Below are 17,444 nucleotides of genomic sequence, written 5' to 3'. Positions count from 1 at the left end.
ATATAAGATGAATTGTCTTCTGTTCATTGATTTTATCCTGACTCAGTGAGCTGCCTTTCTGAGTTTTCTGGTAGCTCACTGTTTCTTCATGACAGCTATTTCGAATTCTTCATGAGTTAGATCACAGTCTTCCATGAATTTATGTTTGGTTTCCGAAGAACCGTTATTTTCTTCTTGCGATGCCACGTTACCGTAGTTGTTTGTGGTGCTTGCTGAGTTATTCCTCTGCCGGAGCATTTGTCATGGCAAACACTTTTCTTATTTAGGCATGGGTTGGTTTGTTTTGATTCAAACTTTTCCATCAGTTGGAGATTAGAGGCCTTTCTTTTGCTTTTCAGTAGGTGGCGCTATAGCGCCAGTTTTTTGGTTTCTTCTACCTGAGCTGCCTCTGGCTACGTTTGAGGATCTGCATGTTCCACTCTCCAGAGCCTCTATTCAGGGTGTCGCTGCCTACACCCCTGGGGGTCACTGATGCCTCGCTGTCGCTGGCTTCGCAGCTGCCAGGAAACACAGGGATAGCTGATGCCTCCACTGTGTCAGGGATCACCTGGGTCAGAAGCTCTGCCGAGGTGCGGGGTGGCGGGGTGGCGTTGAGAAGGGGAACGAGCGGCTGGAAGGAGCAGGTCCGCGGGGCACTGTCTCAGCAGTTGCCTGTTGCCCTGGGGCTGCGGGCGCCGCTGGGGTTGGGACGTCGGAGTCCTGTGAGCGCCTCCGCTCTGCGACCAGCTCCGGGATCACCCGGCTCCGCCTCCGCTGCCGCTCCGCTTCCCGCGGCCACAGGTGCCGCCGCGGCCGGCTGGCCGGAGTTCTCCGGGGCTGGGGGCGGCTGGCTCAGCCGCTGCTGCCGGGGGTCCCGGGTCCTGGGCTCTGCCTCTGCTGTTGCCCTTCTCTCCGTTCTCCAATGCACGCACCGTTGTATGTACAGATGTGTCGATCTCTCTGGTCCTGGTGTTTTGGGCAATGTAACCTTTGTTGGGTATGGATGTTTCACTTTCTGTAGATCGAAGTGGAGACACAAAGGAATCCTGTCAGGCCACCATGATGATGCTGTCTGAAAGCTAGAATTTTCTACATGGAATGGTTGTGAGGATGTGCTATTAACCCAAAGGGCACATGAGAGGAGAGATCGGGGACTAAAGAGTGTGTTATAGTGGAAATTAAACAGGCATTCTAGTCAAATTCACCAGTGTTAAAATCCCGCCACTTACATGCCATGTAACTTCAAACAAGTTACCAAAACTCTCTGAGCCTTGACTCCTTATCCACAAAACAGGAATAAAACCAATACTTGTTGTACATAATTGTTATAGAGGATACGCCTTGGCATCCATCCCCCACCTCTTCCAGCAACATGCCCAGCTTTCATTTTGGAGTCTGCCTACTCCTCGCTCTCGGAACCCGCGCATTGGTGAGATTCTGTCCCCAGCTCACAGACAGTTCTGCCAGGTGATTGATAGGATCTCCTGGCATCCGCTGTGACTGGCTCAGGGGTGGACATGAGACCCAAATCAGTCATTGTGAGCACCACGACTAAACCCCAGGACTTTTGTTTGTGAGCAAATGCTCCACAGGCTGTGGGGCTGAGAGCTGGATAAAAAGGTTAGGGCTGCTGTAACCCTCTTGCCATCTCAGAGGGGATCCTGGAACTGAGGACTACACTGCATGGCGCCTGAAGATGAAGCCCCCATAGCAAGAGGCGGAGTGAAGAGATGGGAGAAATGGAGTCATCAGGACATTGTTTAAGTCCTGGTGGACAGCAGTTCCTGGAATCAGCCGTGCTGATGGACTTCAGTGATGTGACTGTCACAAGAGGCTACCTGATGCTATCTGTGCAATAACAAACACCCCCCAGAAGCTGAGGGGCGTACAAAGACAAAGATTTATTTCTCAGTTGTGCTCCTTAGACGAGCTGCCACTCAGCTAGATTGTTGTCTTTAATCTGGGACCAAGGATGACGGAGCAATCTCTATCTGGAAAATCACCAGTTGTTCTAATATTGTAATAGAGGAAAAAGAGAGTAGGGAAAACAAGTGCTGACTCTTAAACCATCTCCCAGGACGGTTGTTTGTATCACTCGCATGTCACTAGCCAGAACAAATTCAAGTGCTCAAGCTTGATGCCACACGTGGAGAGGCACACCAGATATTTTTGAATAATAATGCAATCTACCAGTAAATTTCCCTTTTGCCTCAGTGAGATTAGGACATATTTTCTGTCCCTTGGGAACCAAAAGAATCTTAACTGAGAAAAGCTGATGAAAGAATTAAATTAGATATTTTATATAAAATAGTCAACACATGGTAAACATTCAATAAATGAGAGCTACTATTTCCAAGTGCATGAACACAGATGAATTGAGAATTATATCTTTCTCAAGCAATAAAACTGTGTTCAGTTTCTTTAATTTACATTTTATTCACTTGTCTCACTAACATTTATTGAGGTCTTTTTATGTGGCAGTAACTGTGCTAGGTCGTAGGGACACAAAGTGAGCAGAGTACATTTACAATTTAGTTCTTTAGTAGATTTTTTTTTGTTTTGAGGAAGATTAGCCCTGAGCTAACTACTGCCAATCCTCCTCTTTTTGCTGAGGAAGACTGGCCCTGAGCTAACATCCGTGCCCATCTTCCTCTACTTTATACATGGGACGCCTGCCACAGCATGGCTTGACAAGTGGTGCCATGTCCGCACCTGGGATCCGAACCAGCAAACCCCGAGCCAGCGAGAAGCGGAACGCACAAACTTAACCACTGCGCCACTGGGCCGGCCCCTCTGGTAGATTTTTTTTTAAGAAATAACTTAATATGAGGGCTCAGTGTTTTATGCTGATAATATCAAACTCTTACAGTTTGTGCCTCAGGAAAGTAATTAACATTTAGGAAATTACCATTCAGAAAAAGGTTATATATGGTACATAGTGAAATGGAAATGCTATTCATTTACTCACCACTCATCAACCCATTTGTCCAGTACATACTTATCACATCTACCATGTGCCGGGCACTCTTGAGATAGAAAAACAAATAACATTTATTCTCATCTTTAGAGAACTTAAAATGTAGTAGTAAAGAGAGGTGAGCTAAGTATACAAATGGATACTATAATACTAAAACAATAATGCTGACGACAGCTAACGCTGTCAGAGTCACCAGTGACCTCCTTTTTGCCAAACCTAAAGATCAACCCTCAACCTTTATCTTGCTCGACACGCAACTGACAGAGTTGATCATTCCCTTACTCTTCCCTTGCTCCTCGCACACCGTCCCTCCTGGCTTTCCTCCCAGGAGCAGTCGTCTGTTCTGTGCCAGCCATGCTCTCCCCATTGGTGATCGCAAGCATCCATCTGGCTTTCAGTATCATCTCTATGCCGATGCCTCCCAGTTTTGTGACTCCACCCCGACTTCTCTCCACCACTCCAAAACGGTTGACTTTATTGCCTCCTAGTAAGAAGCATGGGGGAGCAGAATATGCCACCTCCAAAACGCCACTTTGGCATGCGGATTATTTCCAGCTGAAGACAATTAAGGCCCAAGAGACTCAGGAAAAGCTACCTTCCCCAAAAATGCCTGAAACAATTTAGATCGAGGGCCTGTACCAGGGAGAAAGCTAATACCAAAGACAACTTTTCATATCAGAAAGACTTCTCTGCATGGCATGACATGCCACGTCACCAAACATCTGCTCTTCCCATCTTCCTTCCCTCTGAAGGTCCAGACCCCCATTCCCTGCTCCTTAGCTCAGAATCTCACGTAAGTCTCAAATGCCTGACTGTCTTTGGGTCTCATGCCGGGGGCTTTTGTTTTTCTCCTGTTAATCTGTCTTATGCTGATTTAATTATTAGACCAGTAAAAGAACCTAGAAGGAAAGAAGCAAAAAATTTTCCGCCCCTAAACAAGCATCTCAGGGTTATTACAGACTGGACTCCTGACCCACCAGCCCCAAACTGGCACGTCCCTTGAGGCACCCCACCCCCGGAGAGGGTACCACCACTCACCCGGTTGCTCAGACCCACCTTGGGGTAATCCTAACCCCTTTCCTTCCTTCCTTCCTCCCACTTTCATCCATCAGCAACTCTGTGGACTCTGACTTCCAAAACATCTTGTATGTGATCATTTCTTCCCATTCTCCCCTCTAAGGTAGCACCTTAGTCCCAGCATCATCCTTCTAACCCAGACTCCTGGAAGATGTTCCCTGCCTGATGTCATCGGCCAGAACAAATTCACATGCTCAAGCTTGATGCCATTAGGTGGAAAGGCGCAGCAAATATTTATCCAGCAGCCTCTCCTAACTGGCTTTTCTGCATCCATTTTTGTTCTGTTATTTTCTACATGGCAGCTAGAATGATTCTCTTAAAACTGAAGTCAGATCATGTCACTTCTCTGTTCAAAACCTTCTGACTGCCCCCTCACCCCCTGCCCTTAGAGATGAGCATGACTCATTCCCTCATTTCCCATGTTCCTGCAGCGCTCTGCTCAATGTCACTTCATCAGAGAGGTCTTCGCTGAAACCTTATCAAAAAACACTAGTTCTTGATCCACAACTAAAATATACAAGTATCTACTGGGGGGATTTGGGGAGAAAAAGCGGAAAGAAAAAAAAAGAGGATTGGCAACAGTTGTTAGCTCAGGTGCCAATCTTTAAAAAAAACAAACAAAAAAACGCTACTTCCTTCTGCCCCCAGCCTCTGTTCCTTTACTGTTCTGTTTTTCTTCATGTTGCCACCTGACACTATACTATTTATTCATCTGTTTATAAATAGGAGAATGTAGGCACCATGAGGCTTTCGCATCTCGGGCGCCAAATTCTAACCTACTGTGGTTTATCTACTAAATTATCCTAACATAACCGTCCACATTGCACAGACGTGGTAGCTGAGGCACAAAATCGTTAGGTAACTTGCCCAAAGTCACACAGCTCACAGGGGTCTTAGCTCGAACGCAAATCCAGGGGAAATTCCACCGGAGTCCCCTCTGCTCCTCAGCACTTGGCGCTCCTGTTTCATCCCCCAAAAGCCGTAGGCGGGGAGACGTCAGGATGACGCAAGTGCCAGGGCAGTGCCGCTGGATTCGAGTTGACGGCAGGAGGAGACCACGGCTGGTGGGGCCGAGCCAGCCAGCCTCCGGGTTTTCGGGAAGTCAGCGCACACCTGTCCCCAGCCTCTGAGCGCCGGGCGGGACAGGGCAGACGGGCGCGGGCGCGAGATGTACTGCTGCTGGGACGCGGGCTCCGGCGGGCTGCTGCGCCGGGGGCCGGCGGGCGCGGGCGGCCCCGAGCTGCGGCAGGCGGCCTGCGGGGGGCGCCACGCGCTGCTGCTGCTGAGCGACGGCACGGTCCACTCGTACGGGGACAACAGCCGGGGCCAGCTGGGCCGGAGGGGCGCGCCGCGCGGGGAGCGGCCAGGTGAGCGCCGGGACCCAGGTGCGGGGCGCGCGGGGCCTGGGGCCGCGGGCCCCCGGGAGGCGGGAGATCGGTGCTCCGCGCAGCCCGGGTGCAGCTTCATCGGTTTCCTTTTCCAGACGCGCCTCGGGTTTGTTTCAGTTTCCAGTTCACCTTCAAAGCGAAACTGAGAGCGCAGCTAAACTGGACCGCCCTCCCCTGAACAGAGAGAGGTGGTCCTTCCCGCTTGCCTTTCGAGACCAGTCCTTGACTGTGCGAATCCATCTAAACAGAGTGATGGTTTGTGGTTTGCACAACTTCATCAATTTCGTTTTCCAGACGCGCCTCGGGTTTGTTTCAGTTTCCAGTTCACCTTCAAAGCGAAACTGAGAGCGCAGCTAAACTGGACCGCCCTCCCCTGAACAGAGAGAGGTGGTCCCTCCGCTTGCCTTTTGAGAGCAGTCCTGCTCTGCGCGAATCTATCTGTTGATGCCGACTCTGGTGATAAGAGTCGTTCTTCTCTTCCTGGTATGGGACAGAGGGGACACCTGTACAAGGGAAATTTGTGCCCTGCTTTTAGGCGGATAAAGGGAGGGCTGAGAATTCTTCCTGCATCTGTTGATTCTCAATTGCCTTTGGCTCAAAATAATCCTTATGCCAAAGTGGCATATTTTTGGGTGCCGTATCCTGATCCCCTTCAGGTAGAAATGAGGGACAACATGATACTTAATGCCAAATTGTTCTCCAGGAAAGTGGTTCCAGTTTCTACCTCCATGAATGGGTGAACCTTTGGGAGAATTTTTATTGTTGCGTGGTTTGAAAGTAAATTGTTGAAAAGGATAAGATTACAAAGATGAAAAAGAAAACTTAAGTGCTAAAAATGGTAATGATGTACTTGACTCCAAACCTGTAATAATTCAGAGACAAACCCCTTGAGAAAGCAGATTGGACTGACTTGTAGGGAAATGTGGTCAGGTGTTCCTTCGCGGCAGGTTTGCTGCCTTTGGGGGCACAGTACTGCGCTCCTCGTTGTGAGAGGATCTGGCATCCGCCCCTCGCTCTCACAAGGCGGGCTCTCTGCGGTTTCCTCCTGAGCAGGAGATTCACTGTTTTCACTGTTCAGGGCGAGGAAGCCAGAAGAGCGGAGCAGAGGCTAGCCCATCTTCTCTCCAGCTCCCTTTATTTTGCTGGGCTTTGCTACCACCATCATAGAGAAACGTGAGGTCAAGAATCATAGTCCTTACAAGTTCCCCTCCTCCACGATGCCCACCCTTTTAAGTAGCAGCCACATTCCCGTAAGGACAGTGTAACACCCATTGAGCTTATTTCCTTCACAGCTTTAGCGTGGACTTTATGCCTCCATCTAACAGTCCTTTGGAAGAGACGAAAAATCCAGGTGACCCTTCTTTTTGAAGGAAAGTATTATCTTAAACTTGGTAAATTAATAATCTTGTGGGGGGTCTTGTCTCGTTTTTGTTCCTAAAGAACCGATTCGGACATTGGAAACTCTACAAGTCAGCCTCGTGAGCTGTGGGCAGGAGCACTCCTTGGCTGTCTGTCACAGAGGACGGGTCTTCGCGTGGGGCGCGGGCTCTGAAGGGCAGCTGGGAACTGGAGAGGTCAAGGGAATAAATTTAACACCTAAGTAAGTGAGCAGTTCGCACTTTCCTTCCATATTTTTGAATTTCATGTGTCAGGCACCACGCACGAGGCCGGAGTACAAAGACAGACTACGACAAACACAGTTCGAACCTCAGTGATGACAGTGTAGTGAGGGGAAGAGGCAGGAAAAACCTGTAACAGCAATTATTATTTCTTATCAGAGTCCTGTGAGGGACAGGGAGAAGGGCAGGGTTAAATGAGAGCATGTGGCCCTTTCGACTTAGTCTTATCTATTGGAAATAACTGTGGGGACCCAGTTGGGCCCCCAGAGTTGGTATAAAGATTATTTCAAAGTGAAAACATTTGAGCTACTGAAGATGCAGAAAGAAATTTTCTTTGAACTTCTCTTATCTGACTATATCCGAGCATTCTGAAAATACAGCAGCCATTAACCCTCCTTGGAGGGAGTTTCCTGTGAAGTCAGCTGCTGTGAAGACAGGTTGCCCAGTCAGCATCAAAAAACCCAAGAGACGGGCCGGCCCATGGCCTAGTGGTTAAGTTCAGTGTGCTCTGACGCTCTGGCGCCCCAGGTTTGGTTTTGGGCACGGACCTACACCACTCATCTGCAGCCATGCTGGGGCAGCAACCCACATACAAAACAGAGGAAGATTGGCACAGATGTTAGCTCAGGGACAAGCTTCCTCAAGCAAAAAGAGAAAGATTGGCAACAGATATTAGCTCAGGGTGAATTTTCTTCAGGAAAAAAAAAAAAGAATCTTCCATACTTTCCCAATGAAGCCCTAAAAACCCTCTTTTGCTAAGTTGATATATAGGTAAACCTTTACTCAGGCTCTTCCATAAACTTTCCATCACTGGATCTCCTGTGTGTACACGTATATAAACCTTGTCTTTTCTCCCGTTAATCTGTCTATTGTCAGTTAATTCGCAGGCCCCCAAACACTGGCCTCAAGTTGGAAGAGGAAGAGTTTTCCTCTCAACATAACCTTTTGGCTTATCATAAGCCACTGGGTCCTAATGTTTTACTTAGTAAAGCGGGGGGAAAAATCACATCCTCACAAACAGCTTCCTTGGACAGATGTTATGACCAGCAGTCTGAATTGTGTGGTCATGAATTACATGCTTGAGGATTTTCAAAAGCTTGCTTTTTAATGCTAGGAAGTTACCTCTTCTTCCCTCCTCTGGTCGTTAACTCTTACGAGAGATCACTGTGGCTTGCGGGGATGCGCATTGAACTCGGAATGAAAACACCGAGGTGTGAGTCCAGCTCTACAGCTCAGCACCTGTGTGAGCTCTTTGAGTTCCACTAGCTTCAAGCATGTGAAATTGCTGATAGTTAGGTTTTTGATCCACAAAAATGTCAATTTAATGGGATTCAACCTAATGGTTTCTTTATCTCACAGGGCTTAAATTAGGTGTCGTAGGTGACAGTGTTCTATAAATTCTAAAGATCCATGCTACACATGTTTGAAGAAATTTATTTTTCTTTTAGGCTAATAAGTAAAGAATAAAAGTTAGTACATGATATAATGTATTAAAAGTCCATAAAGATCACTTTTGCATTATAAACTACTTTGGATTCTGCCCTGTACCTGTGTACGTGTTGATGTCATGTTAAGAACAGTTTGAGGGGGCCGGCCTGGTGGCATAGTGGTTGGGTTCATGTGCTCTGCTTCAGCAGCCCGGAGTTCTCAGGTTCAGACCCGGAGTGTGGACCTACACACCAGTCATTAAGCCATGCTCTGGCAGCACCCCACATACAAAATAGAGGACGATTGACACAGATGCTAGCTCAGCGACAATCTTCCTCATCAAAAAAAAAAAAGGAAAAACCCAAACAAACAAAAAAACAGTCTGAGGGCTTTCAAATGAAAGTGCTAGAGAAATATAGGGAAGTAAAATTGTTTCCTTAGGCCAGGTGTATTACCTGAGATAGCTTTAAATCTCTGTGGTTCGCTTGATGACCCATTCTAAACAAGGATTAATAGATTTTGTATCATTTTTGTTATAGGAAGATAAAAACTCTGACTGGCATAAAAATAATACAAGTTTCCTGTGGAGACTACCACTCCCTGGCATTATCAGAAGGTAAAAAAGGCTTGTTGGATCTACCAAGTGTCATAAGCGAGTAATTGTTTGAATATGAATGATAGCTGTTGATTTTTAATGCATTGGGGTTCATTTTAATGCATTTAGAAGTTTTTAACTCCCCAGATTTCATAAGATGCGTTGTTGTTCGTATTTTTTTCAATTTTCTTTTTTCTTATTATCCTCTAAGTAGTGTCTGATTCACGTCTCATTGCCATAGAGCCATCTCTGTTCACATGATCTGGTTGGCTGATTCCCTCAGAACTCAGCAGCAGGGTTATTTCCAGCACTGTGCCCTTTATGCTGAATGCCTTGTCAACACTGGCAACCTCAGACAGACAAAGGCCTGTATGTCTTTTTTACTTAGATCAAAGAAAGAAAAGGCAAGATGTCAAAACTATGCCTCAATATTTACTAACATGCCCCATCCTTTCGTGTGTCCCTTGGGGGATTGTCATAGGCATAATTGCAGCTGTGCCACAGGGGCCGTGGACAGCCAGCATTTCTTGGTTGCCTTCTATGTGCCACCTATGTGTTAGATGCTTTACACGTGTTATCTCCTATAATCACCTAACAAACACAGAAGCTCGGTATTATTCGTACCCTCATTTCAGAAATGAGGAGATGTGGGCTCCCAGTCTTTCAGTAGTTTGCCCCAGGTCACACACTAAGAAATAGAAGAGGTGGGATTTGAGCCTCTACTTGCTTACATCCCAGCCCTAAGTGCTTAACCACTGCGCCAGGCAGGCTATGAGACCAGGCGACCCCGTGGCTGCAGGAGGATTCCTTCTCCCACCATTTCCAGCTATTTGATCTGGGGCAGGCTATTGAACTTTGATGCGTCTCAGTTTTCTCATCTGTAGGCATCTTGATGCCTAACTTACTGGTTGTTTAGAAGATTCAGTGAGAGAGGGTACATAATATATCCTGTACAGTCCAAAGCAGATAGTAAGGGTACAAAAAGGAATAGTCTCTTTTCCTTCCTTTCTTCCTTCCTTTCCTTCTTTTATTTATTTATTTATTTATTTATCATTGAGGTATAATTGATATACAATATTATATTAGTTTGGGATACACCATATTTGATATTTGTATATATTGTGAAATGATCACCACAATGTCTAGTTGACATCCATCACCATACATAGTTTACACAATTTTTTTTCTTGTGATGAGAATTTTTAAGATTTACTCTCCCTGCAGATCTTAAATATGCAATACAGTGTTATGAACTATAGTCACCATGCTGTACATTACCTCCCCAGGACTTATTTATTTTATAACTGGAATTTTGTACCTTTTGACCACCTTCACCCACTTTGCCCTCCCCACCCCACCTCTGGCAGCCACCAATCTGTTCTCTGTATCGATGAGGTTGGGGTTTTTTTTTCGTTTTTTTTTTATTCCACATACAAGTGAGATCATACGGTATTTGTCTTTCTCTGTCTGCCTTATTTCACTTAGCGTAATGCCCTCAAGGTCCATCCATGTTGTTACAAATGGTCCCTGTTGATTATGGAAATGATGTGAATGTTCCTTGGGTACTGGTTTGTCCTCGCGTTGGTCTGGCCTGGAGAGGCTGTGTTGAGCCCAGCATTTGATACTTTTCTCTGCTGAGCTGCGAGTCCTCATAGACCTTCGAGAGTTTGACATCTTGCGTTGTGCCCTCAAAAATTCTTGGGGCTGGCCCCGTGGCCGAGTGGTTAAGTTCGCGCGCTCCGCTGCAGGCGGCCCAGTGTTTCGTCAGTTCAAATCCTGGGCACGGACATGGCACTGCTCATCAAACCACGCTGAGGCAGCGTCCCACATGCCACAACTAGAAGGACCCACAACTAAGAATATGCAACTATGTACCTGGGGGCTTTGGGGAGAAAAAGGAAAAAAATAAAAATCTTTAAAAAATTCTTTTCGGTGGTGGAAATAACTTTAGAGGAGTTAAATATAAAAACTGGATATTATAAATTACAAAAATCTGAGATGTGTTGGCATTTCTCTGGATAAATAATTATTAGAAGAGTTTGATTTTTGACCTGATATAAATTGTCCATTTCTGGTCAGATTCAACATAAAATGTTTTTTTCTCAAGTGTTTACTGAGTGCCTCCAATGTTTCTGGCAAAGAGGATACAGCAGTGAACAAACCTAACACCCTGTGTTCACGGAGCTCATATTCTGGGGGGAAGTAGAGGAAGTGACCCTTAAAGAGACACATAGTGATGTGGTATAACAGATAGAGATAAGGGTGTGCAGGAAAGTGGGGCAGGGTTAGGGGACAGAGAGCGAGCGAGCCCTCGGGTGGAGGGCAGGGGTCTTTCTATTTTATAAAGGAGGTCAGGGAAGCTCTCTTGTAAGGCAACATGTGAGCAGAGCCCAAAAGGAAGGAAGGGAGGGAGACATGATGCTAAGCCAAGATCCAGAAGAATGATCCAGATGCAAAGGCCATGAGGTAGGGGTATGCCAGCAGTGTGCTCAGCAACAGCGGGCGTCAGGAGAGCCTGAGCAAGGGGGGAGATGAGGCCGAGAAGTGGTCCTGGGGAGGACTGGTGACATGGGGCTTGTGAGCACTGGGAAGAATCGGCCTTTTGTTGGATGAGATAACAAGCTCCTGAAGGGTTTGATCTGACTTATAGTTATAAAGATCACCCTGACAGCTCTTTGGGGAACAGACTGCAGAGGACAAAGGTGGAATCTGGGAGCCCAGTGAGGCGCTGTTGTAATTCTGCAGCAGAGAAATAATGGTGACTCGGCAGCTGAGGTGGTAACAATGGAGGGGTGAGAAGTAGTTTGATTCTGGATAATCTCTGAAGGTAGAGGCTTTAGGATTTTCTGGGTTAAAGAGTGTAAAAGAAAGAGAGGAATCAAGATTTTTGGCCTGAGCAGCTGAAAGAATATGGTTGCCCTTAACTCAAAGAGAGAAGAAGAGTGGATGTTGTTGGAAGGGACTTTTAAAGGTGATCTTGACCAGCCCCCTTGCCTTTAGCCAGAATACTTTAACTTCCTTTCTTCCTGTTTTATTCTTTAAAGGTTTTTAGAATGAGGGTGGTAGTTTCTACTTGCATTTGGTATTCCAATGTGTGTGTGATTCTGAATTTCTCTTCTTTATTTTTGTAGGTGGCCAAGTGTTTTCATGGGGAAAGAACAGCCAAGGTCAGCTGGGCCTGGGGAAGGAGTTCCCTTCCCAAGACAGCCCGCAGAGGGTGAGGTCCCTGGAAGGGATCCCCCTGGCTCAGGTGGCTGCAGGAGGGGCCCACAGCTTTGCCCTGTCTGTCTCTGGGACTTCATTTGGCTGGGGAAACAACAGCGCAGGGCAGCTGGCCCTCAGCGGGAATAATGTTCCAGGTAACAAGATAGTCTTGTTCCTACGGTAAACCGTTCTTTCTTTCCAGTTGGAAGACTCTGCAAAGGGCCGTCTCACAGGTTAAAACAGTGGTTCCCAAACTTTGTGCCCCATTAGACTTGTTCTAGGGAGCTGTATTAATTTTCTATTGCTGCTGCAACAAATTATCACAAACTTAGTTTAAAGCAACACAAATTTATTATCTTAGCGTTCCGGCCATCGGAAGTCTGGCGCCCGTCCCACTGGGCTACAGTCAAGGTGTCAGCCAGGATGTGGTCCTTTCTGGAGGCTCTGGAGCAGAAACCATTTTCTTGCCTTTTCCAGCTTCTCCTGGCCACCTGCATTCCTTGACATGTAGTCCCCTTTCTTCTTCAGAGCAAGTAATGGCTGGTTAAGTCTTTCTCAAGTCACGTTACTCTGACATTGACTCTTCTGCCTCTCTCTTCCTCAGATAAAGGTCCCCGTGATTACCAGGCTCACCTCCCTGTTTTAACGTCAATGATTAGCCACTTTAATTCCATCTGCTTCCTTAACTCTGCTTTGCCATGTAACCTAACATATTCACAGGCTCTGGGAAAAGGACATGGACATTGTCAGGAGGACATTATTCTGTCTCCCCTGAGAGCATTTAAAAATCCCAGTGCCCAGGCTGGACCATATACCAGTTCAATTGGAATGTCTGGAGATGGAAGCGAGGCCTCATCAGTATTACAGATCCTCCAGGGGATTCCAGTGTGCAGCAAAGTTTGGGAGCCACTGGACTAGAAGACTGCTAATTACTGCTAATAATACTTCTGATTATTCACTTACAGATTATGTTAATGAATTATAAGATAAAATATTAAAAAGTATAAAAAATATAAAAACTCGTGACATCTGAGTCTGCTTCTTATGCTCTGAAGATGCTGCTTTCTTCCAACAGTGCAAAGCTACAAGCCTCGTTCGATTGGTGCGCTGAGGAATCTGGGTGTGATTTACATCAGCTGTGGTTATGAGCACACTGCGGTGCTCACCCAGGTAATCCAAAACGTCTTGCTATTTTTTTAAATCCTAGGGAAGTGTTACCACAAGGTACGTGTACTGATTGTTGCTGAAAGCAACATATGGGTCAATATCTCAGCACAGCCATTCAGTGTACAAATATCTAAAGGGGAGAAGTTAACCCAGTAAAAGCATGAAATTTTCAAGATCCTAAGACAAAAGCTACTTTCAGCTTTAGGAAATATTTTTAGATACCTACTAAATTAGATTATTACAGGAGCTAATCCTTTTTGGCAATTATTCATTCATAATGTGGGTCTACGGATGGAAATTATTATAGAAGCAGCAAAGTAATTTTTACAGTTTTCAATAACCCACTTTACAGCCTAGAACTCTCTTTGTTCCATTTCCTACTTGGCACAGTTACAAGCCGGCTTCCTGAATGTTTTCCTCCCCTTCTTATACTGGCCATACAATATATTCCAATGGTTTGGATTCTCTCCATTGCCATAAGGAATAGACTTGAAAGCTGTGGGGTTGAAATGCTTATTTAAAAACTCAACAGCTAAAATAATTTTTATTATTTGTTTTATAAACATGTTTGGATTATTTTATTCTTAGTTGGCAGGAGAAGGCTAGAGTTGTTTTAATCAAGAGTCATCTTTTGAAAAAGAGATTATTTTCAGAGTAATGCTCAAATAAATAAAGCAACCCTCTGCTTACATGTTAGTGTTACTCTTGAGCCCGTTAACTGGTCCCTCCATTCATTCTACAATTGTGTATTGAGTGCTTAGTTCTCAAGGGAATTCCACTGATTTTTTTTTTCCCATGTTTAATGTGTTAACTTTACATTTACTATTAGAAATAACTATAAGACCCCCTCCTCTTTATATAAAGCTTATATTTCGCTTAGTGCTCACATATAACTCTTATGATACTTAATCTTTAAGGGTCTTTTTGTTTGTTTGTTTGTTTTAAAAGATTGGCACCTGAGTTAACATCTGTTGCCAATCTCTTTTTTTTTTTTTTCCTTCTCTTTAAAGCCCCCCAGTACACAGTTGTATATTCCAGTTGTGGGTGCTTCTAGTTGTGGCATGTGGGATGCTGCCTCAGCATGGCCTGATGAGTGGTGCCGTGTCCGTGCCCAGGATCCGAACCAGCAAAACCCTGGGCCACCGAAGCAGAGCTTGCCAACCCAACCACTCTGCCACAGGGCTGGCCCAATCTTTAACTTTTAGTTACATTTTTTGACCTGAAATTAGTCTGATTCCTCCTTTTTTAAACAGAATGGGAAAGTGTTCACATTTGGAGACAACAGCTGTGGACAGCTGGGACACAGCCCCAGTGCGCAGGACAGAGGCCCACAGCTCGTGGAAAGAATTGATGGCCTAGTTTCACAGATAGATTGTGGAAGGTAATAGGCTTTATTAATGTTTTTTAGCATGAGTAGAAAGTGTTATATTTTATTACTCAGAACGGACTCATATGAAATGTTATCACACCTTAAAACCCTCAAATATGTGACTTTTCTTTTTATAGATCATTTTCCTTTCTGAAAATTTACTTCTTTCAAATAATATAGTTTAATTTTTCCAACTTTTTCTTTATCCTGGGCATTTTATTTATTTAATAAGAATTTATTGGAAGTTTACTGTGTATAGACGCCTTACTAGGTTTGGGGGCGGGTGGTGAGTTTTTAACAAAAATAATGGTGCTTATCCACTTGAGTTGATAAAACAAAATTAATCTCATGCTTGTAGAAGGTGATATATGTTTGCATTTATATTCAGACTTTTTCATAAGGCAATTATGAGGCTACTTTGAGTATCATCTATCCAACTCAAAAAAAGTACTTGCATTTAAAACACAAAGCATAGAAACCATAGTAAAGACCCATCAATAAGATTCTATATTTAAGGTTAGTAATGAGTTAATACTTACCTCCCATTTGTTTAGCCACATCGTTTGGTGGCCTCTAACCCTGACATTGTGATCAGGGATCTGCATGCTTAGTGTAAGATAAACCTGTTGTTTTGTGTTAAGAAACATCACCTTCTTCAAAAAGCATGATGACCCTGGTCTTCATTATAATGTGTTCTCTCTTTGCAGTTATCACACCCTTGCATATGTCTACACCACTGGTCAAGTGGTGTCTTTTGGTCGTGGACCAAGTTGCAGAAGCAGCTCCACTCACCCGGAGGCCCAAACAGAGAACTTTGACATCAGCTGCCTGCTCTCTGCTGAGGGTATGAGTGGTCCCCCTAATTCACGATTTTGTGTTAATTGATGCCAGTGGAGGAGAAATATTATTCAGCTTCCTTTCAAAGGAGTACTTAGAACTGGGGTTCTTCTAGGACTGTTACTTTTATTTTTTTTTTTAATTTTTATTTTTTTCGGATGTACATCATATTTCAAATTCTGGATACATTACATCATGTTCACCACCCAAACACTAATTATAGTGCATCCCCTCACATGTGACCCTAATCACCCCTTTTGCCCTCCCCCCTCCCCCCTTCCCCAATGGTAACCACCAGTCCAATCTCCAATGCTATGTGGGGTTTTTTTTGGTCGTTTTTATCTTCTACTTATGAATGAGATCATATGGTATTTGACTTTCTCCCTCTGACTTATTTCACTCAGCATAATACCCTCAAGGTCCATCCATGTTGTCACAAATGGCTGGATTTCGTCATTTCTTACGGCTGAGTAGTAGTCCATCGTGTATAAATACCACATCTTCTTTATCCATTCGTAGGACTGTTACTTTTAATTTGTATAATATGCATTTTTTCTTTTGCAGTGATCCCTAGAGTATTTAGTAATCATTTCTAAAGACTGAGGTCATACAAAAGAAGATCCCAAATAGGTTACTTAAGCATCAGAATGATACACTTTTATGTATTTAATCAAACCTCTTCTAAAGCACAGCAGCCTGGCTTCATTATGCAAGTGCGTGAAAAATTAAATTTTCAGCTAAATGAATATATCACAAAATTAATCTTTTATGCTGTTTGTAGTCAAAATCTGTTTAGAAGAATATAAATTGCAAATAAATAAGTAAATTTAGCTTGGTAATACACCAGATTTTTTTAAAGACTATTTTTTAGAGCAGTTTTAGGTTTATAACAAAAGATATATTTTTTACATCTAAAAACCATAAGCATGGATTTATGACTTTCTTTTAGACCTTGTGAATGTTCAAGTCAAACACATTTTTGCTGGAACATATGCCAACTTTGTGACAACTTCTCAGGTATCCATTATACTTTCTCTTTCTTTTAAAAATCATTTTCTTCCTCTATATTTCAGAACAGTATTTGAAACATTGTATCATTCATATGTCTTCAAATTTCTTACTAAAATAGTAAGATCCTCTGTTAGAATGCTTTTTATTTATTTATTTATTTATTTATTCTCCCCAAAGTCCCCCAGTACGTTCTATGTGAGCTGCCGCCACAGCATGGCTACTGACAGATGAGTGGTTTGGTTCCACAACTGGGAAACAAACCTGGGCCGCCGAAGCGGTGAGAGTGCCAAACTGTAACCACTGGGCCATCAGGGCTGGCTCTAGAATGCTTTTTAAAAGTTTTATGCAATTCTCATTTCCTCATTTGGCTTCCTAACACATGAGACCCAAAATCCAAATTCATTGCTTTTACAGTAACTTTTTATTATTAAATAATATTAATGATGATAACAGTAATGACCAATGATAATTATAGTCATCAGGCGTTAGGCACCAAAGTACACCAGATGGATCCACATGTTTAATCCTCAGATCAACTCCAGATGGTATTACTTCCCCCATTTTACAGATGAAACAACTGAGTCTGAGAGAGGTGGACTTCCCCAGAGTTGCACCGCTAAGAAGTGGCAGAGCTGGATTCAAACCTAGGCAGTCTAGCCCCAAAGCTTACACCAGTAGCCATGGACACAAAAGCATACTGATTTTCCTAATTTGTACTTTTTTCTGTTATCAGGAATGTTTTAAACTTGACGCTCATCTAGACTCTTACTGTATTCCCTGGGACGGAAAGTGG

The 17,444-nt window shown here is 44.3% G+C and overlaps 1 protein-coding gene across 1 annotated transcript in view; it reads left to right on the top strand.

Moving 5' to 3' along the window:
- The first annotated feature begins 4,871 nt into the window (after window positions 1-4,871).
- HERC6 (HECT and RLD domain containing E3 ubiquitin protein ligase family member 6) overlaps window positions 4,872-17,444 on the top strand; it is a 51,823-nt gene continuing 39,250 nt past the window's right edge. Inside the window, exons 1-8 of the mRNA XM_046656805.1 lie at window positions 4,872-5,400; window positions 6,862-7,021; window positions 9,008-9,084; window positions 12,195-12,422; window positions 13,343-13,437; window positions 14,688-14,815; window positions 15,511-15,647; window positions 16,590-16,657. Coding sequence (XP_046512761.1) covers window positions 5,202-5,400; window positions 6,862-7,021; window positions 9,008-9,084; window positions 12,195-12,422; window positions 13,343-13,437; window positions 14,688-14,815; window positions 15,511-15,647; window positions 16,590-16,657 — 1,092 coding nt within the window. The 5' untranslated portion in view covers window positions 4,872-5,201. The remainder of the gene's footprint in view (window positions 5,401-6,861; window positions 7,022-9,007; window positions 9,085-12,194; window positions 12,423-13,342; window positions 13,438-14,687; window positions 14,816-15,510; window positions 15,648-16,589; window positions 16,658-17,444) is intronic.

This window comes from Equus quagga, chromosome 3 (genome assembly GCF_021613505.1).
Source record: "Equus quagga isolate Etosha38 chromosome 3, UCLA_HA_Equagga_1.0, whole genome shotgun sequence".
Classification (NCBI taxonomy): Eukaryota; Metazoa; Chordata; class Mammalia; order Perissodactyla; family Equidae; genus Equus; species Equus quagga.
Note: the sequence above shows the minus strand (reverse complement) of the source record. Positions and strands in the feature narration are given on the sequence as shown.